The sequence below is a fragment of the Drosophila elegans genome, unplaced genomic scaffold (genome assembly GCF_018152505.1).
Source record: "Drosophila elegans isolate 14027-0461.03 unplaced genomic scaffold, ASM1815250v1 contig_814, whole genome shotgun sequence".
NCBI lineage: Eukaryota > Metazoa > Arthropoda > Insecta > Diptera > Drosophilidae > Drosophila > Drosophila elegans.
The window spans coordinates 12,035,848-12,056,457 of record NW_024546167.1 but is presented as its reverse complement, the minus strand read 5'-3'; the positions used below and the strand labels follow the sequence as shown (position 1 = coordinate 12,056,457).

Genomic DNA, 20,610 nt, shown 5'->3' with positions numbered 1-20,610 from the left:
GCCCAAAACCTGTGCACTTAGTTGGAGGACACGTACAGGATAAATTAGCAAATATTTGTTTTTTCTCTTTTATTTTTTTTTTTGTTTTTTTTTGCTTTGCAGATGTTTGCCTTGCTTGGGGATTTTATTTCTTATTTAAGCAAAAATTGCATTTAAATTGTTTCGTGCTTGGCAAAAGGTCGACAATGTAACCTTGACATTACCAGCCGATCATCGATGGCCATTTCTCTATGTTGGGCAGCAAAGTAGAGCCAGGCCATCGATAATGTCTCAATTATGTCAATGCGACACCAGCACCCCTCCGTTTAGGTGCCATCTCTTAACAAATCGAAGCGTATCGACTTGATCTCATTGGGTGCATAAACAAAACAGGCCAGCAGCACACCATAAACAAGGGGGCTAACGAAAAAAAATACAAATAAAATAAGAAAGGAAGACTAAAAAACAATACATCAGACATACGGTGCGTAGTAGTGGCTGTTATGGCTACTACAAATAAGTCGGCGTCTCCAGTTCAGTTGCCCCATTGTGTTGGCACTAGGCAATAAAGAGATTTAGTAGCTCGTACTTGGTGGCTATCCAGACATCCAGACCATCCAGTGCATTGCAGCCTAAAGCCTCCTGCTGCTGTAGCTCCTTGTGAATTCCTCGGATGTCCTTCTCAGCGGTCAATGATTCCCACTGGCCAGCGCCTGATTTGCATGCTTAACCTTTAAGCTCGTGCGGCATATTAATCTTATCAGAAACTTGTCAACAGTCAGCTAAAGTCAATCCGATCGAAGCGCTTCCCTGCTGACAAGAGATATACATTGTTCTCGGGCATCCCTTGTAATGTCTCACTCGCCTGGTCGCCTATATATAAATATCAATATACAATTGAATTGAATGGTTTAAGATCTGGAAATATTGTGGAGATTTTGTGGGAACGATTCAGTCTCTTTTTGTCGTTTAAGCAGGTCTTTAAATAATAATTTCTTAACTAGAAATCACATGCCCACGTGAAATCATGTAAAGTTATATTTACTTTGTAGCATCTTTCTTTGAAATCCCAGCAGACGTTTTATAGAAAAAGTTCTCTTAACACTAAACTCATATGAATGTTGTTTGAAATAACTATGAGCTTTTACAGCTCTTACTACATTTTACTCCTTATTTAAATACATTTCTTAATAAGTTTCCTATTTTTTCCTTTTAAAAATATATTACTGAAAACAAAGGCTATTTCAAAGTGTGCATAAAAGGGAATGGCAGAATTAATAGTTGTTTTTTTGTGGCCCAGTCATAGGATGAACTCTGCCAGAAATCTTAGGAACTGACCTTCAAGCAAAAACTAAGCTCAACAGACGATTTCCAAGAAAAATACAAAAGCCATGGCGAGTTCCTCGGACCGTTCTCTAATGATTTCCTGCTTAGGATACTGGGGCTCACCCATAAACCCAAATATACTGCCTCTTCCCAAGAGCTGTCTCCCTGCCAATGATTAATGTGCCGATCCTTGTCCGTCGATGCGGCGAGAATTATGTATTTGGGTTAATGTTACACCGCAGCAGTGCACTGGCACTGGCATTGCTTTAATTTTGTTTTAACACAAAAATTGCCAAGTACCAGTATTTATTTGATGTGCGCAATGCAACGATCGGAGCTGCGACTACTTGGACGGCAATTTCCTTCCGTCGTGGAGCTGCGCATCTTGATCGCCGGGTTCTCAGGCCGTGGCCAGAAAAAAAACTGGAATCCCAGTGCTGTTGGCTATTTCAAAATCTAACTGTTAACTGCAAAAGTTGAACGTACTGGCAGCATGCAACATGCAACGGCTGCACCCACGGCAGCAGCAACATCAACGGCAACGTTACACTGAAGAAATAGCTAACATCATCAAGCAATTACAAATAATAATATATTTGAAGATGCTTTAGCAACTAATTATTAATTAATGGGTCTAACAGTTTTAGGATTTCACAAAGATCTGCATTTCTTTAAATTAAGGAAAAAATAGTTGAAAAATATGGTTAACAAAAATGAATTGAATGACTGAATGTAATGAAAAAACCTTTAAATGTAACAAAAGAAAACTTAAATCTTTTTTTCAACACCTTCAGAGCTATCCGGATACTGTTCAAATGATATCAAATGAGATGTAAAAATAAGTTTGATCAAGATGGAAAACGCCTTTATTTTCTCAGTGCATGCAACTGCAACAGAGCGGCCAGCGAAACGAGTTGAAAGCCGTTTTCCCTGTTTGCCTGGCTGGCACTCTTGAAAGTGGTTTGTTGTCTAACTGCGTTAGTTTCTGCTTTAAATTGTGCGCCCAAGCAGCTCCAGCGGGGTTTAATGGCTTTAACTGGAGACCTCGGCTTTTGCCTGCTCCGACTTCTGTTCGTTTCTGCTCCGTGTGCTGTGTTCTGTGGGTTCTCAGGCGGCGGCGCTGGATAAATGTCATAGCGGCGGATGCACTGAGCACATTTATCATTAATCAAAGAGCCATCGGTGACTTCGAATATGCGGAAACTATTGGCATCTAGCTGTAGTACTTGCTGTATTCTCCACACCATCACCTGGTGGTCGATCATTTCCGCCGACGAGTTCCTTTATTTTCCTTTATTTTGACACTGGGCCCAGCAACGGCAATTACTTGTAGCATTCGAAAACCTCCTTCCTCTGCCACCCCTGATTTATGAGTTTTTAATGAGCGGCAACTTTACACGAATTGTTAACAAGTTGGAGTCGGTGGAGTAAGGCGAAAATATCGCAAGTAAAGCGAGCAATCGCACCTTGACATTCGAGTCGTGCGAAATGTCAGATGAAGATGCACCAATGATACGGTCAATGGGCGTTGGAATGCTCGATACCCTAACTGCGGCCAAATTATGCCGAGTCATGAGTGCACTTGGAAAAGAAAACTAATTTTTAATTGCGATAATTGTGGTAAGCAATCAAAAAGTTACAGTCGATGTATTTAAGACAGGGTTGAATTTGAATTTGAATAATTTGAAACTCTTATCGAAATACACCGATAAAGATCTTAATTAGGTGTGTAAACACTGTCCTGCCACGTTTCAATAAAGCTAATTAGTTACAAACGAAAAATAAACCAAAAATAATGGCCGAGTATTCTGTGGAACGCATAGAGGATAAAAGGATTGAGAATGGCAAGACGGAATACTACCTGAAATGGAAGGGATATCCGCGCACTGCGAACACTTGGGAGTCCGTGGAGGATCTTCAGTGTCCGGACTTGATTGCCAGCTTTGAGAAGTCGCTGATAAAGAACAAAAAGGAGTCCATGCAGCGTCTATCCTCCGCATTGGACTCACATGGCTCCGCTGGCAGCAAACGCCAGAAATTGCAGGAGGAGGACGACGAAAATCGAACAGGCTTTAAGCACGGCCTGCAGCCCTCGAAGATCCTGGGCGCCACCAACTCGTCCGGTCAACTGATGTTCCTGATGAAGTGGGTGGGCACTGAACACGCGGATCTAGTGCTAGCCAAGCAGGCCAACGTAATCTGTCCCCAGGTCGTCATCAAGTTCTACGAGGAGAACCTCTTCTTGTACAGGTGTGCCGAGGAATTGAAAGATAAAAACTAATGCGATATCAAAAGTGTAAACGCACAACATTAAATATAAAATGCAAAATCATTGTGGTTCTTAAATTTTGTGTTCCACTTCCAATGTTTCACTGTGAACTCAAAGCTATCGATAAGTGACAGCGTTTATCAGCGCTATTCCATATTCTGCTTTAAATTTTCCACATTTTCTGGTTTCTTTTACTTCTGCTGACTGTTCAGCAACATCGAAAATAATGTGAATAAAATATGTATTGAAAGTACCAATTTTATGGGCCAAATCTTAAATTTGATGTCCCATTTCCATTGCTCTAACTTGGGTTGCAGCTTTTATTAAGGGTATTCCATCTTCTCCTTCAAAATGTTAACAATTTCTGGTTTCTGTTGTCGCCGGTGATTGATTATGCATTTTCATGCGAACTGGTTGCTACTTCTGCAGTTTGGTGGCATGCGGGCAGGTGAATAAGTGAGTTTATCCCAGACCAGCCCCGCCCCCACCCTCCTCCCGCTCTGAGCTTGTTGTTGGAGACAGGCCGGCGGCATTGTCTGCCAGGCGCGAAATTGTACATGTATGTATACACTGACCGAAAAGCATATTAAGCATGTGTTACAAATTCTTATACCTGAATATGTACACAATCAAATCTTTGAATCATTAATGTACTAAGATTTTTAATGTACTAAAATAAAACCTTTTGGTTTTAATAAAATGTCAAAATTTGTCCCTGTGTACTTAATGCTGTCAGTGACCTTCACATCGTGGCGATGGAAAACCTGCAATTAGAAAAAATGCTAAGCCGCAGGATCAGACCCAACTCACAGGTTCCATTTTGTAGGCGCCGCAAGATTTATGCAGTAAGCTTTTATAAAAAGGGTTAAACAGGCGACGCACCTTCTTTGCCGAGACTGAGATTTTTTGACATTGAAAAAGTATAATTAATTGATGGGCCCACCAGCAGGTGGGCGTGGCCAGGGACAGATTAAATCGGTTTATGCGAGATTTATGACAATAAACCACAAGAAAGGGAAATAAAAATCCAAAAATAGGGCGCCGCCTGCAATTTGGAAATCAATCAAAGCCCAATTGCCACTCACACCACATGCAAAGCAAAATCACAAATAAAATACACAAGTAAACACGAAAATTCCCAACTACTGTCGATTGCATCGATGACGCGTCAGCATCCGGTCGCAATCTTTATGGGTGTGTTCACACTACCCCATCTCCACATTTCTCAGCTGTTGCACAAAAGGTTTGCTTTGTGAGAAACCCATTTTTCAAGCTATCAGCATTTATTTTTAATAAAGATGCCATCATTAATTTTGTGCCTGTGTTTGTTTTCGTGTAGAATGTTTTTCGGACGATCGGGCAAAAATGTGTCACTCGCTTCTTTGACTTTGATTTAGTGGCTAGACAGGTTAAAACCAGATGAGATCATCCACAGCGAGGGAAAGAGATGGCAACAGCGGCAGTGACGTTGATGATAGCGTTGACAGCCGCCGCATCAGAGCGAGATGGCAACAACGGAGGTGGGGGCAAGAGTAAGAGCCAGTTTCTCGTTTCGCAGATCAAGAGATTCAACGAATTTTTCGGCCTTTCGGCTAAGTCTTATAAACCCCAAGTGACCGGCGGTTGTTTGGCCTTCATTCAAAAATTATTTGACATTGTACAAATATTTTGAAAAGATCTACGGACATTCATGCGTAGATCTCATGTCAACTGTGCCGTTAGTTGGAATTAGGTAGAGTTGTATGTTTTTGGATGGATCGCTAAGCAATAGCAATTTTTCAATGGAAAAAATAACGAGATTTTGTTAATTTTTGAAAAAAGTTTAGACTTGGTATACATACATAATTTCTAATTTAGTCTAATTATAAATAAAGTATTTTTCTTCAGGTTGACTTTGTAAGCTAGGATTCTTGCGATTTTTAACAAAATTTAATGTTTTTTGATCTCTTGTATTTCTTAGTTCACATTTTCCGTTAATTACCCTTTTAAAATTCAATTCCGTTCGTTCCAAAAGCTTAATTTTCGGTCATCGCCAAGTTGGGCTATCGGCCAATTACCATCTCTAAGTGCGATGCAATAAAAAAAGCCGACAATTACAATTACAATTACAAAGCAGAAAGAAAGCCATTAAGAGCATCTGTGATTGGAGCGTCTTCGAATTGCTGTAGCTCGCGATAATTTGGAAATTTAAAATACGAGCTGCCGCATTGCATTTCGTGATTTCCAATCGCGGGGCTAGGGAAACAAGAAACCGCATTTGCCATATTTATCACGCACATATATCAGCTTGTCAGCCAAAGGGAGCTGCCCAGGAAATCGCAGTCGGGGAGTCAACACAAGAGCAAGTAGAAACCCGAACTCGAACCCGAATCCACCAAATTACGCTCATTTCGCGGCCACATAAATGTATCGGGCATCACAGAACATAAACATAAGGCGCAGGAAACTGGGGGCCAGCTTTAATTAAGTGATCATGAACATGGGCAAACACAAATCGCCAAAGGCCGGCGGACTTGGATCTGCAAACGGGCAGAACAAGATTAGAAGCGCCTGGCTGCCGAGCTTCAAATGTCGTTAGAACGGAGCAAATCTTTCTGGACCCGAGCCAATTCCCTTTATGGCCAAGTCAGCAAACAAGACGCCAAATCCCCGGACTTCAAGACCAAAACTTCCTCCTCCTGCAAACTGCAAACTGCAAACGGCAAAGCGCAAGTAATTTGGCTCAGAGTGTGTATTTTATTTAAGCGTTTATTAGCTGATAAACCGAAATAGATAAATCGCCTGGTGCAATCCTTGCCTGCCTTTTTACCTTTAGCCCGTTGAAGGTTTTATGGGCAGCCAAGGGCGCTGTTTTCCAGTTTCCACTCGCAGATAGATAATGGCAAATATTTTTACACACGTTGAAACATTCACGCCGGCTTAAGAAAGTTGTTTGCTCACGCCCATCTGCAGCTACAGTGGAACTTCTGTAAGTCGAAAAGAATGTTGGCATCTCAATATTGGTATCTAACTATCATATATGTTAAATTCATTTTTTCTACTCATATTTGAAAAAGTAAAGTAAATATTTAGGCATTATTTCGAAATGAACTTTATAGGTCAAAGTTTTATTAAATTCAAACAAAAAAATATTACATTTTTTGAATGGAAACAATTTATAAACTTCTAAAATGAAAAAATGTAGAAACATTTCTTAAAAAATATGCATATACATATGTGCAGAACTACTGGTGATATATACAATATTTCTGGATCTTGAAATATTATTATATATCAAAGTAAAATGTTGAGTTATTACCATCTTAATCTTAACTGAACATTTTTGGCCAGGAACAGACGAACGCCTTTTTCCCAGACACTTCCGTCTCCAGCAGTCTTATGTCATAATCATGAGAGCGCCCACCTACCATATAAAGATGGTATCGGACTTCACACAAAATTATTACGTTATCCCAAAAACCCCGTCGCCTGGGGAAACGCAATTTTCAGTCATTCTACCCAATTAACACCGAGTCCATGCCCGTTTTTCGTTTTTCTCGTTACCAAGCCCAAAGTCCAATGAAAATCAGTCGCCGGTTGAAAACTGAAAACTAAAAACTGAAAGTGGAAAATGAATGCGTGAGAAAATCGCCAACAGGTAGCGAACAATGAATATTGCCGGGCATTAAACATTTTCTGTTTCGCCAAAGGTGTTCGGGCATTATTTTTTATGCCGGTCCCGTTGTTGGATAAGTTTTCAGGGAAAGGCAAAGGAAGCGATAAGCCTAAGCCTGAGACTTGGGACTCGTACTCGTGTTTGCGCATAAATTTCAAGTGTCATTTACCCGTCTTCGCATTTGTCTTTTGTTTCTCCTTTATTGTTTTGTTATTTTTTGGCACCTGTCCGAGATGACCAGGCCAATTGTGTTTTGTTTGTGCGTGCCCAACATTTTAAAGTTAATTATTTTTGTTTGTTTTTCGGCCTGAGCCGAAAAGCGCCTTACCTATCCCATAAGTGGCCATTCTCTCGGGTGGCCTTAATTGTATTTATTTTTTTGTTACTTAACATGCTTTTAATTGATTTTTCAATGGTTTTTAATGTGCGATTTTTTCTCTTTGTTCTCTTTGCAGCAAAAATGAAAATATTTTTGCCACTAGTCACGTGGATAGTGCTACTACTCTCGAGTGCAGTAAGTACCCCATAAATATTGTTCATTATTAAGCTAATTAGTGTTAAGTTGACGGGGTTAAACCTGAATATCGATGGGATTAGATCAGAGGTTGCTTTTGGCAGTTAGCGCAGGGGTCATAATTAATTTATGGGTTCTCGAAAGGCACAAACAAAGAGCCTTTCACGCCTCACCGTTCAAAAGAAGAGAAATATGATTAAATTTATGAGCTGCCACCTCATTATGAAACAAATTTCTGATCAAATACACCCAGAAAGATCCCAGAAGTGAAAGAACCTCAATGATTTACAAATGCGTTGCTTTGAAATGAAATAATACAGAATCGGAAAGCGAAGACAGGGAACAAATTATAACGATGGAACCTTTGATGACCTAACGGTATCTGGCCGGGTCTCATGCAAATGAGCCATAAAAAGAAATTACTGCAAAATGACTCGGGCATAGGTTTAACATATTTATTAAAGCTAACAACTAGCTGTGAAATCTGCAAGATAGTGAGAGGAAACGGTGATACTGGGCAAATATTTTGGCAGTCGGTGAAGAATATTAGAATTTCAAACCTAACCAAACAAAAAAAAGATGAAAGAGTCACTAGTAATGATAGGGCCGGCGGAAGAGCAGAATCACCGCGGTCAACGACTGGCCGAGCAACCGAACCGATCCGAGCCGAAGCAAACCAAACTGAGCCTATCGATGGAAGAAAGCCAAGAAAACGTAATGAATAAAAATAGCCGCATTAGCTGTAAAAACGCTTTGATAGTCATCGATTTATGCAGTCGGCGAGAGAGGGGAAAAGAGGGCGGGTGTCCGGTGTGAATGAGGAGGGAACTGCGACGACCAAGGGGCTTTGAGAAATTGGCCAAGAGAGTTCTCCGCTAAGCCGAAAGCCAAGTTCATTGACTCCTCTCTCCCGTTTGTGGTTTTCTTTTGCGACACTCTGTCAATCTTTGGTTTCATGGCGGTATTCTTTTATGGATTTGCTTTGTGCCTTGGAACTCGATTAATGCGAGGCAGTCATAATTCATTTGATTAGCTAGATGTGATCATAATTAATTGTGAGTTTTGGTGAATTTTTTTTTGCGCCAAAGAAAAGACTCAGGCAACGAACTTGCTGGTTACCGAAAGGTTTTGTTGATTTAATATCAATATTTGTAAATGGCTGGCGAAAGTTCAGGTAGATTTGATGAACTTTACTTTCATGGCCACTCCTTATTTGCAAATAAAAATGTTTAAATATTAACATATTTGGTTTTTTGTAAATAATAAATCTCGGAAAAATACTTTAGAAGTGGATAAATAAAATACTATGTTTTTCTTAGGCTTTGTTTTAAACACTAACTCAAAATTAATGAGAATTTTAACAAGCAAATTAAATAGATGCCCTAAATGTTGGTCAACTAGTAATATTAGTTTGTTTAAGTTTATTTTAACTAAGTTTTTGCAAAATAAAGCAGAGTTAATGCCCATCGACAGTTATAACGGATATGCACTTGAGCGTTGACGTGCAACGTCGTCATCTGTCTGCCGTTGTCATTGCGCCTGTTAACAAGCTTGGCTACGAAAAATTGCGCATTGTAGTCGCTGGCTGGCACGCCGCTCAATGTCATGGGAGCTTTCAGCAGTCGCATCATCATCATCATCGTCGTCGACGTCGTCGTCGTCGTCATCATGAGTAGAGGAGGAGGAGGCATCAGTAGCATCAGCATCCACATCGGCTTCGTACATCTTTGCTCGCACGCCTTTAATTATTGCATCGCCGTTTGTTCCATAGTATTGCCGCCTCAGTTGAGTGCATGTGGTGCTCATTGTGCCGCCTGTCAATTGATAAAAGTCGCAGAGACGGCGAAATCTATTGTTTAGCAAGGCCGTTAGCGTTGCATGGCGTGAAGTGGGCACAAAGCACACACCGCAAAAGCAATTGAAACTCCAAAGGCCCATAGAACTTGGGGGAGCCCATGCGGGTGCTACTCCTCGTCTTCCTCCCGATAAGAATCTGCCTAAAACAATTCGCGGCTAAACTTGAACTTGACAGCCAGTGCCTCATGTTCACACCTTCCACGGCAGGGTCGTAGAGCAATTTAAGCCGCCTTTTTTTGTTGTTGTTGTGGCCTCCCTACCTCATTAGACGCCCACAAGAAAAGGCAAAAAAATTCGCCGTAAATGAGGGAACTTGGTAAATTATCTGTGCTTCTTGCTGAGGGTTCCTCTTAATTGAGACACTGAACTCTGCAATGAATTAATGGTATAAAAAGAGGGTTTAGTGTATTGTATATAAAAAAAAAATATTTTTTTATGATAAAATATAATAAAAAGCAAGCAATATACGAGTAGTATAAAATTTATCGCTAGAAAGGCTTTAATAATCTTAAAATTGTATCCCATAAATCAACACAAATCTATAAAATGTTAGTAATAAAGTCTTTAAAACCAGCCATTTTAACATGGTCTAAACAGTAAAATCCCCTACAACGAGAAATAAAGCATAAAAATGTGCAGATCTTTGTTGCCCAACAGTAATAATTAAAAGAAACGTTCACGTACTTGAGGCATTCGATTCTGTTATTTATTGAAGAAACTACTAGCAACTCACCTTTATCTTGTTTTACAAATATTTAAGCCGTTTCCAAATCTGATCTAACCACTTAATAACTATATTTGAACGTAGGAAGTCAAATTGAGCAGGCTACAAAAATAGAAGTACAATCGTATATGTATAACAACGGCAATGCGACAATACGTATACATGTATAGAAACTTGTTTTAATTCATTTTTGCTGGAGCACAAAAAGGTCTTAAGTGACAAACTTGTTTCCCAGTCAGCTATCTAATGCTGGCAAAACAGAAACACAAACACAAACACTTGAGCCACCAGCCAGTCGCCAGAGTTTTGGCCAAGAAAATATGGCAAGCGGCGAACAACTTTTGTTTTGCTAAAAGTAAAATCAGCCAAGTGTAACAATTAAGTGGCGGCGGAACAACAAAAACGGCCACAGTATAGTGGAGAATGGGCCTGCTGGGCTGGTGTGTCTATATCTATATAGTCGTACCCATATGGACCACATCGGGTTGAGAAATCTGAAGAAGCGCTGCCGGTGCTACGCCTGCTAAGCTTGCTGTATCTAATTTGAATTTAAATTAGTTTAGCGAAACCAGCTGGATCCCCCTAAATACTATGATCAACGAACTGAGGTTTCAGCGAAGGTTGGCATGAGGAAAAGGCTCAACCCTTTGTTATTTGAAATACGTTACATGTACTAAGAACATGATGTACCACTAAAACTTTTATTTTCTCATAAAAATACTTTTTATTGGTAGCAGGGCTTATTCAAAGCTTTTTGTTCGCATTGAGTCTTCATATTTATATGTGATTGAAGGATTATATTATGAAATTGTTATGTGCTAGGCACTTTTTCACGTTATTCCATTTACTGAATTCCTTTAAATATATTTGAAAAGAATTGCAATGTCTGTTAATGGCGCTGACTGTCTATGAGGGCGTTTTAAACTTTCTTGTTTTATGACGTGCAATAAACTAATTCAATTTTATTGTGTGCTTGCAGGTACATTCACAATATTCACAACAACCGCAACCATTCAAGACGAACTTGAGGGCGAATAGTCGGTTTCGCGGCGAGGTCTTCTACCTGAACCTCGAGAATGGCTACTTTGGCTGCCAAGTCAACGAGTCCACCGAATATTTGCAGCTATTCAACCTATCGAAACTATGCGACGGCACCCAAGATTGTTTTCTGGGTGCCGATGAGCTGAGCAAAGAGCTCAAATGCACAAGTGAGTATCTAAGAGCGAATCTCGCTTGAAAGCTTAATGGGTTTGTCTAACGCCTGATCGTGTTTTTTTTTTTCCAATGATGCAGATGACTGTGATAAGGATGGCACCCAGTGCACACATGGCGCGTGTTTGAACGGCGTCTGCCATTGCAATGACGGCTACGGCGGTTGCAATTGCGTGGACAAAGGTGAGTCTGATTGTGTCTAGTCCTAGCTTACATAACCGTTAAAACCCCCCCTCCCCAAATTCCCGCCCGCAGATGAGAACGAATGCAAACAGCGGCCGTGCGACGTGTTCGCCCATTGCACAAACACACTGGGCAGCTTTACGTGTACCTGCTTTCCGGGCTATCGCGGCAATGGCTTCCATTGTGAAGGTAAGTTATACACAGAAACATAACTCTTTTAATTTAATATCAAACCAAACTATCTATCTCACACAAAAGGTTTAAGGCATATAAATCAACCAGATTTTTGTGTGTGTGTCTGCTTGTCCACAATTGAATTCCCTTGAATATATTCATATCATTTTAAAGACTAAATTTATATTCCACAAATTAAAGATGCATTTGAATTATCCGATTTTCATCCAGTTTTTGAATTGAATATCTACATAGTTTTAGCTTAAGAAGTTCTAGATTGGGATGCCCAATATATATTAAGTATATTTTTTCCTGTGTACCCTTAGTACACAGCCTCCGTCTTAGTTTCATTGTGTTAGTTAGCATAATGACTGACCAGTCAACCAGCCATTGTACAGATGATTGTTGTTTGCCGTTTTGTACTTCCGTCAACGTCTCTTTTTAGCCCAGACTTGGGTCGTTTTTGTTGTTTGGCCTAACGGTTTGTGCCATTCCCAGTCATAAGACGTCTCAAGTGCCCAGCCTCCAATGCTGAAAATGTAACAAAAGACGCGCCAGACAATAATATGAAAGCTTTCTCAGCCAGAATAGAGTAATACTTATTTGCGAGGTAATAATAATGACCGTGTAGCGATTACACTTGAGTGCTTTGTGGCAAGGCTGTGGAGCAGATTAGAGAGCCACGGGCTGCAAATCTAATCCCAAGTTGAAGTTTCTAGAGGCCTGGCCAAACGAATTCCGAAATATCTCAATCAGTTTCCGTCCGATCTGCTACAGTTTCGATCATGGGGTCGGTTCCATTTGCTCGTTAGCCTAAGTGCCGCACAGCAGGGGCCCGAAAAGCCACAAGATAGAACTCTCCGGGATCTGGCGCACCTGTTTCCCCATATGGGCGACGGCGACTACGAGTTGGAGTTTGAGTGTAGAGTATACGACAGTGAGAAACCGGCTGCCGTAATTGGACTGCGGCTAATGTTACGTAATAAAAACACATGATGGCATCACAAAAACCAAAGAAGAACGATTCGAAGTGCAGCAATAATAACTAGAAAAGTGTACGAATAGGTTATATCTTTCGTTCCCCCGCCACATATTCGAACCCAAGTAGTTCAGTCCGAGAGCCCATTTTCAATAGGAGATGATGATGGCGGTGATAATGGTTGGATGGCTGGATCGGGGAAACCGAACAATAAAAAAGCCACGGCATTTGTGGCAATGCTTTCTCGCCATGCAACCCATCGTGGCTGGCTGTCTGTCTGTTAGACGGGGAATCAGTGTCATGTAATCTGACCCCGAACATGGACACGCCAGAACTTTCAACACTCCTCCTCCCAGCGGATGGATAACGAAGGGGGAGAAAAGCCCCTGCCTGCCACGCCCCACCTGCATTCGATGCAATGCGATAACGAGCGCAAATTTCACAGACACCCTGACATTACCCCACTAAGTATGAAGACGTTGCCAAGATTCTAGATTACATGTGACGACTGATGTGGAGGAGCCAGCCCACAGAGAGTCCCAATCCCAATCCAAGTCTCAGCCAGCGGCAGGCATGCATAAATTCCGAGCAGCGACGTGTAACGACGGCATCGCATTTCAGTCGCATTATCTAATTCTTTTCTATAGAACTTTTCTCGCATATTATTCACGATGGCATGATTGCGCCCGCCACATTGCATTGGGGACAGGGCCCTTCTCTAGACCCAGAACTAATGCTAGAACCAGACCCCAAAGCAACCGAACAGAACAGAACCCCCAATTGTCTGTAATCATCTGAATTAGTTTTAAATGCGCTGAGAAAGTTTTAGTCGCCATCCATCTGCACATGTGCGTGGAATAGTTGAATCTTCATCAGGAGCACGCACTCCGTTTCCCATAGCGAATGCTCTTAAATACACAATTAAATGTAGGCAGTACCAGTAGCTGATTGCATAGTTCTATGATATAGATAGTGCATCAGATTGCATAAGCATGCGTTATTTTAATAGCCTATAGTATTTTAGTTTGTAATTGTACCCCTTTGCATATGAAAGAGTGAAATTAATATGAATGTGTGCCATTAAATTTGTGAGATACATGTCTTGATAAGAGAAAGACTATCACAAGCTATAATCTGATAAGTTACCAGAAATAAATAAATAATAATATTGGATGTTTGTTAGTTTTTAAAAAATGAATTGCTTTTTGGAAGATTTCTAAACAATATATTGGATTTACAAAATTTCTTTTATTTAGCACTTGATTCTGCCTTCTAAGAAAACCCATTACGACCAGAATTAAACCGACTTTCCCAGCAATAAAATAAAACAAATTTAAAAGTTCCTAAACTTTATGTAGAATTTATAAAAATTTATTTTTTTACACTCTATTTTTCCGCCTATAAAAAATATCATATTACGAGTAGAAATAAACCGTCTTTTCCAGCAATAAAAGTAATTAAAGGTGAGACTTAATTCTTCTGTAAAATATATTTCCGCCAAGAGCAGGTAGGACTTGCAATCATCCTGCAACTCGCAGGTTTTTCATAAGATTTGAGGTGTCCCCCAGCGTTATGTAAATCCAGTTTCTGCATCAAGTTCACCCAATAAACTTAGCAACAAATCACACTGCTCTTGGCCTGACAAACCCACTCTTCGCCGGTTCAGAGACACATTTTTTGTGTGCTGCAGTGTGTGTGTGTGCGAGTGTTTGGCCAAAAGGTAGATCTACCTGTTTTCCTGTTTCGCATTTGGCCATTTTTTTTTTTCTTTTTTCCTTTTTATGCATCTAACGGTGTTTTGTGGCAACACCTGTTTCAGACTCTGTGGCGCATTATTTCATGTTCATAACTCAAACGCGTTCGATAGCAATGACGATGGCGATGGCGATGGCTTCGTTAACGCATCGCATAGCATAGCATCGGAAAAGTCCAGTTATGCAATGACTATTGAAAAATGAAATATACTCACGCAGAGAGAGAGTGGGTCCATAGCCATCGATCCTTCTAATGCATTGCCATGCAATAAATGGAGTCAGCCTCTCGAGCTGAGTGCTAAAATTTATTTCCACTTGGTCAGCGCCAAAAGACAACAAGGCGCAAATACAGCAATAAGTTGGATCGACTGGTCCGCTCCAGCTCCTAACCAGGCACGTTCACCAACGGCGGCTGCTCCCTTTCGTTTCGCTAACTGGGGCAGATCATTAAAACGGATAAAATAGATTGTGCCCACGTAGCAACGCCGTCACAGTCTCAGCTCACTCCTCAGTTCTTCGGTTTTGGGGTTCGGGGTTTGGGGTCTCGAGATTCAAGATTTTCGAGGCGGTAGCGTTGTCGGCGCTTAATGCCGCCTGTCCTCAAAAGCCGCAAACGGCACTGCCTCCATCTCCATCTCCAGCTGCAGCTCCAACAACAGCTCCATCTCCGTCGCCATCTCCTTGTCCCGCTCCCAAGCCGAAACCGAAACCAAAGCCAAAACCGACACCAACTTCAATCCGCCGACTTGGGTCGGGCAACGCACCAGTTGGAGATCAACGTCAGTTGATAAGCATTGCCAGTTTTTCGTTCCGTTTTTTTTAAATACCCTTTCTGGAGGGTATTAAGATTTGAGCTTGAATGATCTATAGACCATGAGAATTGATACCTTTCAGTCGGAGATTATAAAGTGGTGTCTTTGAGACAATATTTATCTGCTTTTATTGTAAGCCCTTTGTAAAGACGTGTGAATAATAATATAGATATGTATTTTAAAAATATGGCTTTGAGATATATATTATTCTAATAATGATATTTTTAAAAAGTAATAAGTTATTTTTTAAAGCTAACACCAAACTACCTTTAGGGTAATTTCAACTTCGGCCTCCCATGCTAGCATGTTCCTGGCTTGTTTTTATTTTTGGTCAGAATATATACACCTCGATCCGTTGCTGTGGCTTCTTAGTTTAGGCCTCTTTGTAGAGCATTTTCTTTTTTATTGTTTTGCCAAGTACTTTGCACTTTTTGCATATCAAAATGGCAGCAATTAATTCTCATGTCGAAGCCGGCGCTGATAAGGCATGAAAATGGCTTTAAGCGTCGGCATTGACACGCCTAATTATACGCGCGTGTGTTGCCACATTTACGCACAAATGAGGGGCGGCATCGGAAAGAAAAGCCACCCATGGCTTTGGCTATGGCTTTGGCTTTACCAGTTTAGTGGCCCGGATCCGGCTGACATCACTTGCTGCGGACCGACCTTGATCTTAGAGCATACTTAGTCGCATGGAAAAACTTGACGCATAATTGCGTAACAAATTGTTAACTTATTTTACTTTTCTTTATTACTCTACTACCTTGTTTACCACAAGTTATGTATATTTTAGCTTGAGTTCAAGTTCAACTGTAAGACATTTTTGACTCTGGGTGGGTTTATTGTTATTTATTCGAGCTGCTAATCATTGGCCGGCAGTGGAGCATGAAAGTCATGTCCGCTCGTAAATATTATCTCTTCTATATGGCACGAATGTCATAATTCAAATTGTTTTGCTCACTCAGGCAGCTACGAAAAAAAAATAAACAAATGCAACAAATGCAGCCAATGCTAATTAGTCCAACAATTACACAATTTATTAGATAGACGCCAACCAGACTAGACTGCTCATGCATAGATTAGTCTTTGGCTTTTGTTGATTTTTGCAATAGTCTGATTGGTGATTAGTTTTAATTGGAGCAGTGCAAAGGTATGATTGGCAAATGAAAAGTTAAGTAATATTTAAATAACCACTAAATTAGAGATAATTTTCTTGCAGACAGGAAACATGAAATTCATCAGGCGAAACAGAAATTAGGCTTTGCCACGAAACAAAAGTATCGCAGGCATTAGAAGCTTAGAAATATATAGATATAATAATGTTCTAAGCATTCCCCCTTTTTTACTGCATTCGTGCGAGTGTGTGGTTTTAATGACCAGATCACCGCCTTTTAAAATGCCACTTGGAACAAGTCTCGTTCTGACGATTATGGTTAGCATTTAGAGGCGAACAGGAAACCCAAGAAGACGACCCTGCTTAAGGCGGCCAACAACGAGAATTATGTCAGCATCATTTCAGGCAATCATTCGGCTTAATCACGTCAAGTCACGCATATTTGATTGCTTTTAAAGCGGTCAAATCCGATAGCTAGGGGTAAAAAGAACGCCTACTAGCTTTGCCAAAATAGAACTACGATTGGCGAGAGCTAGAAAAACTTAATCTGAGTGAAGGCAAAAATTAAATTTACACTTCTTAGCCGAGTAACTGGCAGTCCAACGGACCTTGAGAATATCATTCCTGGCAGAAGATGCAACGGCCGTGCTAAGTTCATTAGACAGCCTTTGGTCAATGGCCCGATCCAAACCGATCCGATCCGATCCCTGGTCAGCTGTCGTCTTGCAGTCGGATTGCATAAAGTAATTAAACTGACATTGAAACTTAGAAGAACACAGAATGCTTCCTGCTTCTGCAAGAAGAACTCTCTGCTGGGCTGCCAGTGCCACTGCCATTTGGCCAAGACCACGTCTGGATGGCTGAGAGTGAGTCGACGAGGATGATGACATTGAGTAATCAGAGTTTGCAATTGCAACAACCAACCGGCCAAACATGGAATGCTGTCATATCAGTCGGTTGTTAAGAGCAAATACCAGTTTCGGCATCGCCGCCGCTGCCGAGTGATGATCCTCTTAATTTATAAGCTAAAAACTAGTAATTATAACTGAACGGGGCCGACTCGTTCTGCTTGTAATTATAAGGCACTCACTCCCTTTTAGTCTAGGGTCCTTGTCTTTGGCTTTTGCCAACTTTTGTACTTATGTCATATTAGCTATAAATGTACAACTTTTGCCTGGTCGCCGGCCCAATGATTAATGGGCCCAGATTGCGATGGAGCGGCTGCCCATGCCCATGATGCCGCCTGCCCTGTCCAGTGCTGCCCTCCGCTTCCATTCCATTCCATCCCTATCCCCTACCCCATCCCTATCCCCTACCCCATCCCATCCCATCCAGCCGAATTGCCGCTCCATTGGCTGTGACCGTCTGCGATATTGAATTCTCAATGCGCTGCGCGCTATTGGAGCATAAAGCCCTGATCACCAGCTCATCCTAAGCCAGTCTTCCGCCTGAGTTGAGCTTTTAGATTCGGATTCAGAGCCAGAGATTGTGGCTAAACTGGGATTAGCTGAAAGGTTAGATGGGATTATGCAATTCAAGAATTCTTCTGAATGTATTAAACTAATGTTGGATGGCTACTTATTCGAAAAAGTCTTGCTGCTAGATTATAATTCATTTTATACAATATGAGGATTAGGCTATGGGGCTATGCTCTTGCCTTTATAATGATTACTAATTGTTTTCTGGCTAGATTTACGAATTTATTATTTATTATTATTATAAAATAAAATCTACTAAATGTAGACCAATAATTGTACTCTTATTAATCAGAATAAGCTTTAAACGTAAAAGATATATTACAAAATGATCAGCATTATAAAGTTGATTCAAAAGAGATAGGCCCTCGTCGTGAGAGTATTAAAATTCCTCAGGAATGAAATGAAATTTTTACAATATCTCCAAACTAGAGATGTATTTCGCTTGGAAATTCCGAATGGAAATGGGCTGCCCATTAACATTGACCACACTGCCAATTGGTATGCAAAGCGTATGCAACTGGTGCATCCTGTGCTGTGACATTGCAACCAGTGGCTGCCACGCCGTTGAAATGACACTGAAATGTCATGCGTAACATGCAAATCTTGGATGCATCCACATAAAGTTCCAACTCCAGCAGCGATTTTAACTCCCAGTGCGGCTGCAAAGCGAGCAAAGCGCATTCAAGCGGCAAAATGCGTAGAGCTCTAAAATGAGGCTGAGATTGGACTCTGTCCGCCTTCTGTGGGGGGGTAAATACACTTAAAAATGTAATTTCTAAAACTAATTTTTTCAAATGTAAATTTTTTTTTAAGAAACTGACGGAGAATGTATTGGCATACTTTACCATATTTGAGGTTTTTGTGGCACGCAATGTAATACAAAATATTTTGGGGGAATACGAGCACACCAAAGATCTAGCAAAATTAGGATTTATTAAAACTATTTGTTTTGTAAATCAGTTTGGAACACTTTTTCCTCTCAGTGTAAGCTCTGAGTGGAAATAAATGCACTGCGTTCGGATTTTAATTACTTGTCATTTGTTGCGTGGCACATTCGATTAATCAAAGCTCCGCTCTCTTTTTTCTTGTCCTTGCAGACATTGACGAATGCCAAGATCCCGCGATAGCAGCGCGATGCGTGGAGAACGCCGAGTGCTGCAACCTGCCGGCGCACTTCCTCTGCAAGTGCAAGGATGGCTACGAGGGCGACGGCGAGGTTCTCTGCACGGATGTGGACGAGTGCCGCAATCCGGAGAACTGCGGCCCCAACGCCCTGTGCATCAATACGCCGGGCAACTATACATGCTCCTGCCCGGAGGGATATGTGGGCAACAATCCGTTCCGGGAGGGCTGCCAGGATGTGGACGAGTGCTCGTACCCGAATGTCTGCGGACCCGGTGCCATATGTACGAATCTCGAGGGCAGTTATCGCTGCGACTGCCCGCCGGGATACGATGGCGATGGACGCTCGGATTCGGGCTGCGTGGACCAGGATGAGTGCGCCCGGTCGCCATGCGGCCGCAATGCGGACTGTTTGAACACGGACGGCAGCTTCCGCTGCCTGTGTCCGGACGGATACAGCGGTGATCCCATGCACGGCTGCGAGGGTGAGTACAGCAGGGTCTAGAGAATGGCAAAATTAGATTATCTCATCGTTTGACATTGTTACATTTTGGTTATTTTATGCACTCGTTCTTTTGAATTTGAATTGGCGGCACCCTCAACATACGAACAAACATCACACACACCTACATTATTATTAAACTCGTACATTAATGCACCGCAAAATGCAACAACATTAATACAAAAATTAATGCCTAACGCCGGCCGCAGATGTCGATGAATGCGCCACTAACAATCCATGCGGTTTGGGTGCTGAATGCGTGAACCTGGGCGGTAGCTTCCAGTGCCGCTGTCCCCTTGGCTTTGTGTTGGAGCACGATCCGCATGCGGATCAGTTGCCCCAGAATCCCCAACAACTGGGCTACGGGCCGGGGGCGACGGACGTGGTGCCCTACCAGCGGACCTCGGGCGCCGGTCTGGCGTGCCTGGACATCGACGAGTGCAACCAGCCGGATGGGGTGGCCAAATGCGGCACCAACGCCAAGTGCATCAATTTCCCCGGCTCGTACCGCTGCCTGTGTCCGAGTGGATTCCAAGGACAGGGCTATTTGCACTGCGAGAGTTAGTATCCTGCCTGCTTTTTGCCTATGCCTGGGCTCTATTTACAGCGTCATTAGAAGGGAATTCAAAAATAATGCTAAGAAATTAGGTAGCTTGTAATACAGCAGTGCCTAAAAGTATGCAGTAAAAATAGAACTAGTAGCGAATTTTCTGACTTTCGGAATCAAAAAAATATTGTTGCATACTTTCAGACGCCGTTTTAAATAAATTTAAATGTATTCCATTTTATTTTATATTACCGAAAATGTATTAAAGCTATATTATATTTAATTACATTTCATATATATGAAGAATCTGTCAATTCAATTCAATATTCTCACGCTATTTTAAATTTTGTATGTAAAGAAAAGCCCTTTTTATATTTATACTGATCAGATCTTAGAGTTTTTCTTAAGA

General features: G+C 41.4%; 2 protein-coding genes across 46 annotated transcripts in view; both read left to right on the top strand.

Annotated features, from left to right (window-relative positions):
• Positions 1 to 20,610, top strand: part of LOC108138629 — a 131,252-nt gene that overhangs the window by 27,545 nt on the left and 83,097 nt on the right. For 36 of the 45 annotated variants that reach the window (XM_041710191.1, XM_041710190.1, XM_017260963.2 and 33 more), the window contains 6 exons: positions 7,685 to 7,743; positions 11,304 to 11,532; positions 11,618 to 11,719; positions 11,792 to 11,908; positions 19,128 to 19,637; positions 19,864 to 20,214. In XM_041710191.1, the coding sequence (XP_041566125.1) occupies positions 7,690 to 7,743; positions 11,304 to 11,532; positions 11,618 to 11,719; positions 11,792 to 11,908; positions 19,128 to 19,637; positions 19,864 to 20,214 (1,363 nt within the window). In that variant the 5' untranslated portion in view covers positions 7,685 to 7,689. Of the gene's footprint in view, positions 1 to 6,431; positions 6,543 to 7,684; positions 7,744 to 11,303; positions 11,533 to 11,617; positions 11,720 to 11,791; positions 11,909 to 19,127; positions 19,638 to 19,863; positions 20,215 to 20,610 lie in introns of those variants that run through there. The other 9 variants (XM_017260965.2, XM_041710209.1, XM_041710208.1 and 6 more) reach the window with 2 other exon arrangements.
• Positions 912 to 3,790, top strand: LOC108138633 (chromobox protein homolog 3). Its single transcript, XM_041710220.1, has one exon. The coding sequence runs from the start codon at positions 3,101 to 3,103 to the stop codon at positions 3,584 to 3,586; it is 486 nt and encodes a 161-aa protein (XP_041566154.1). The 5' UTR covers positions 912 to 3,100; the 3' UTR covers positions 3,587 to 3,790.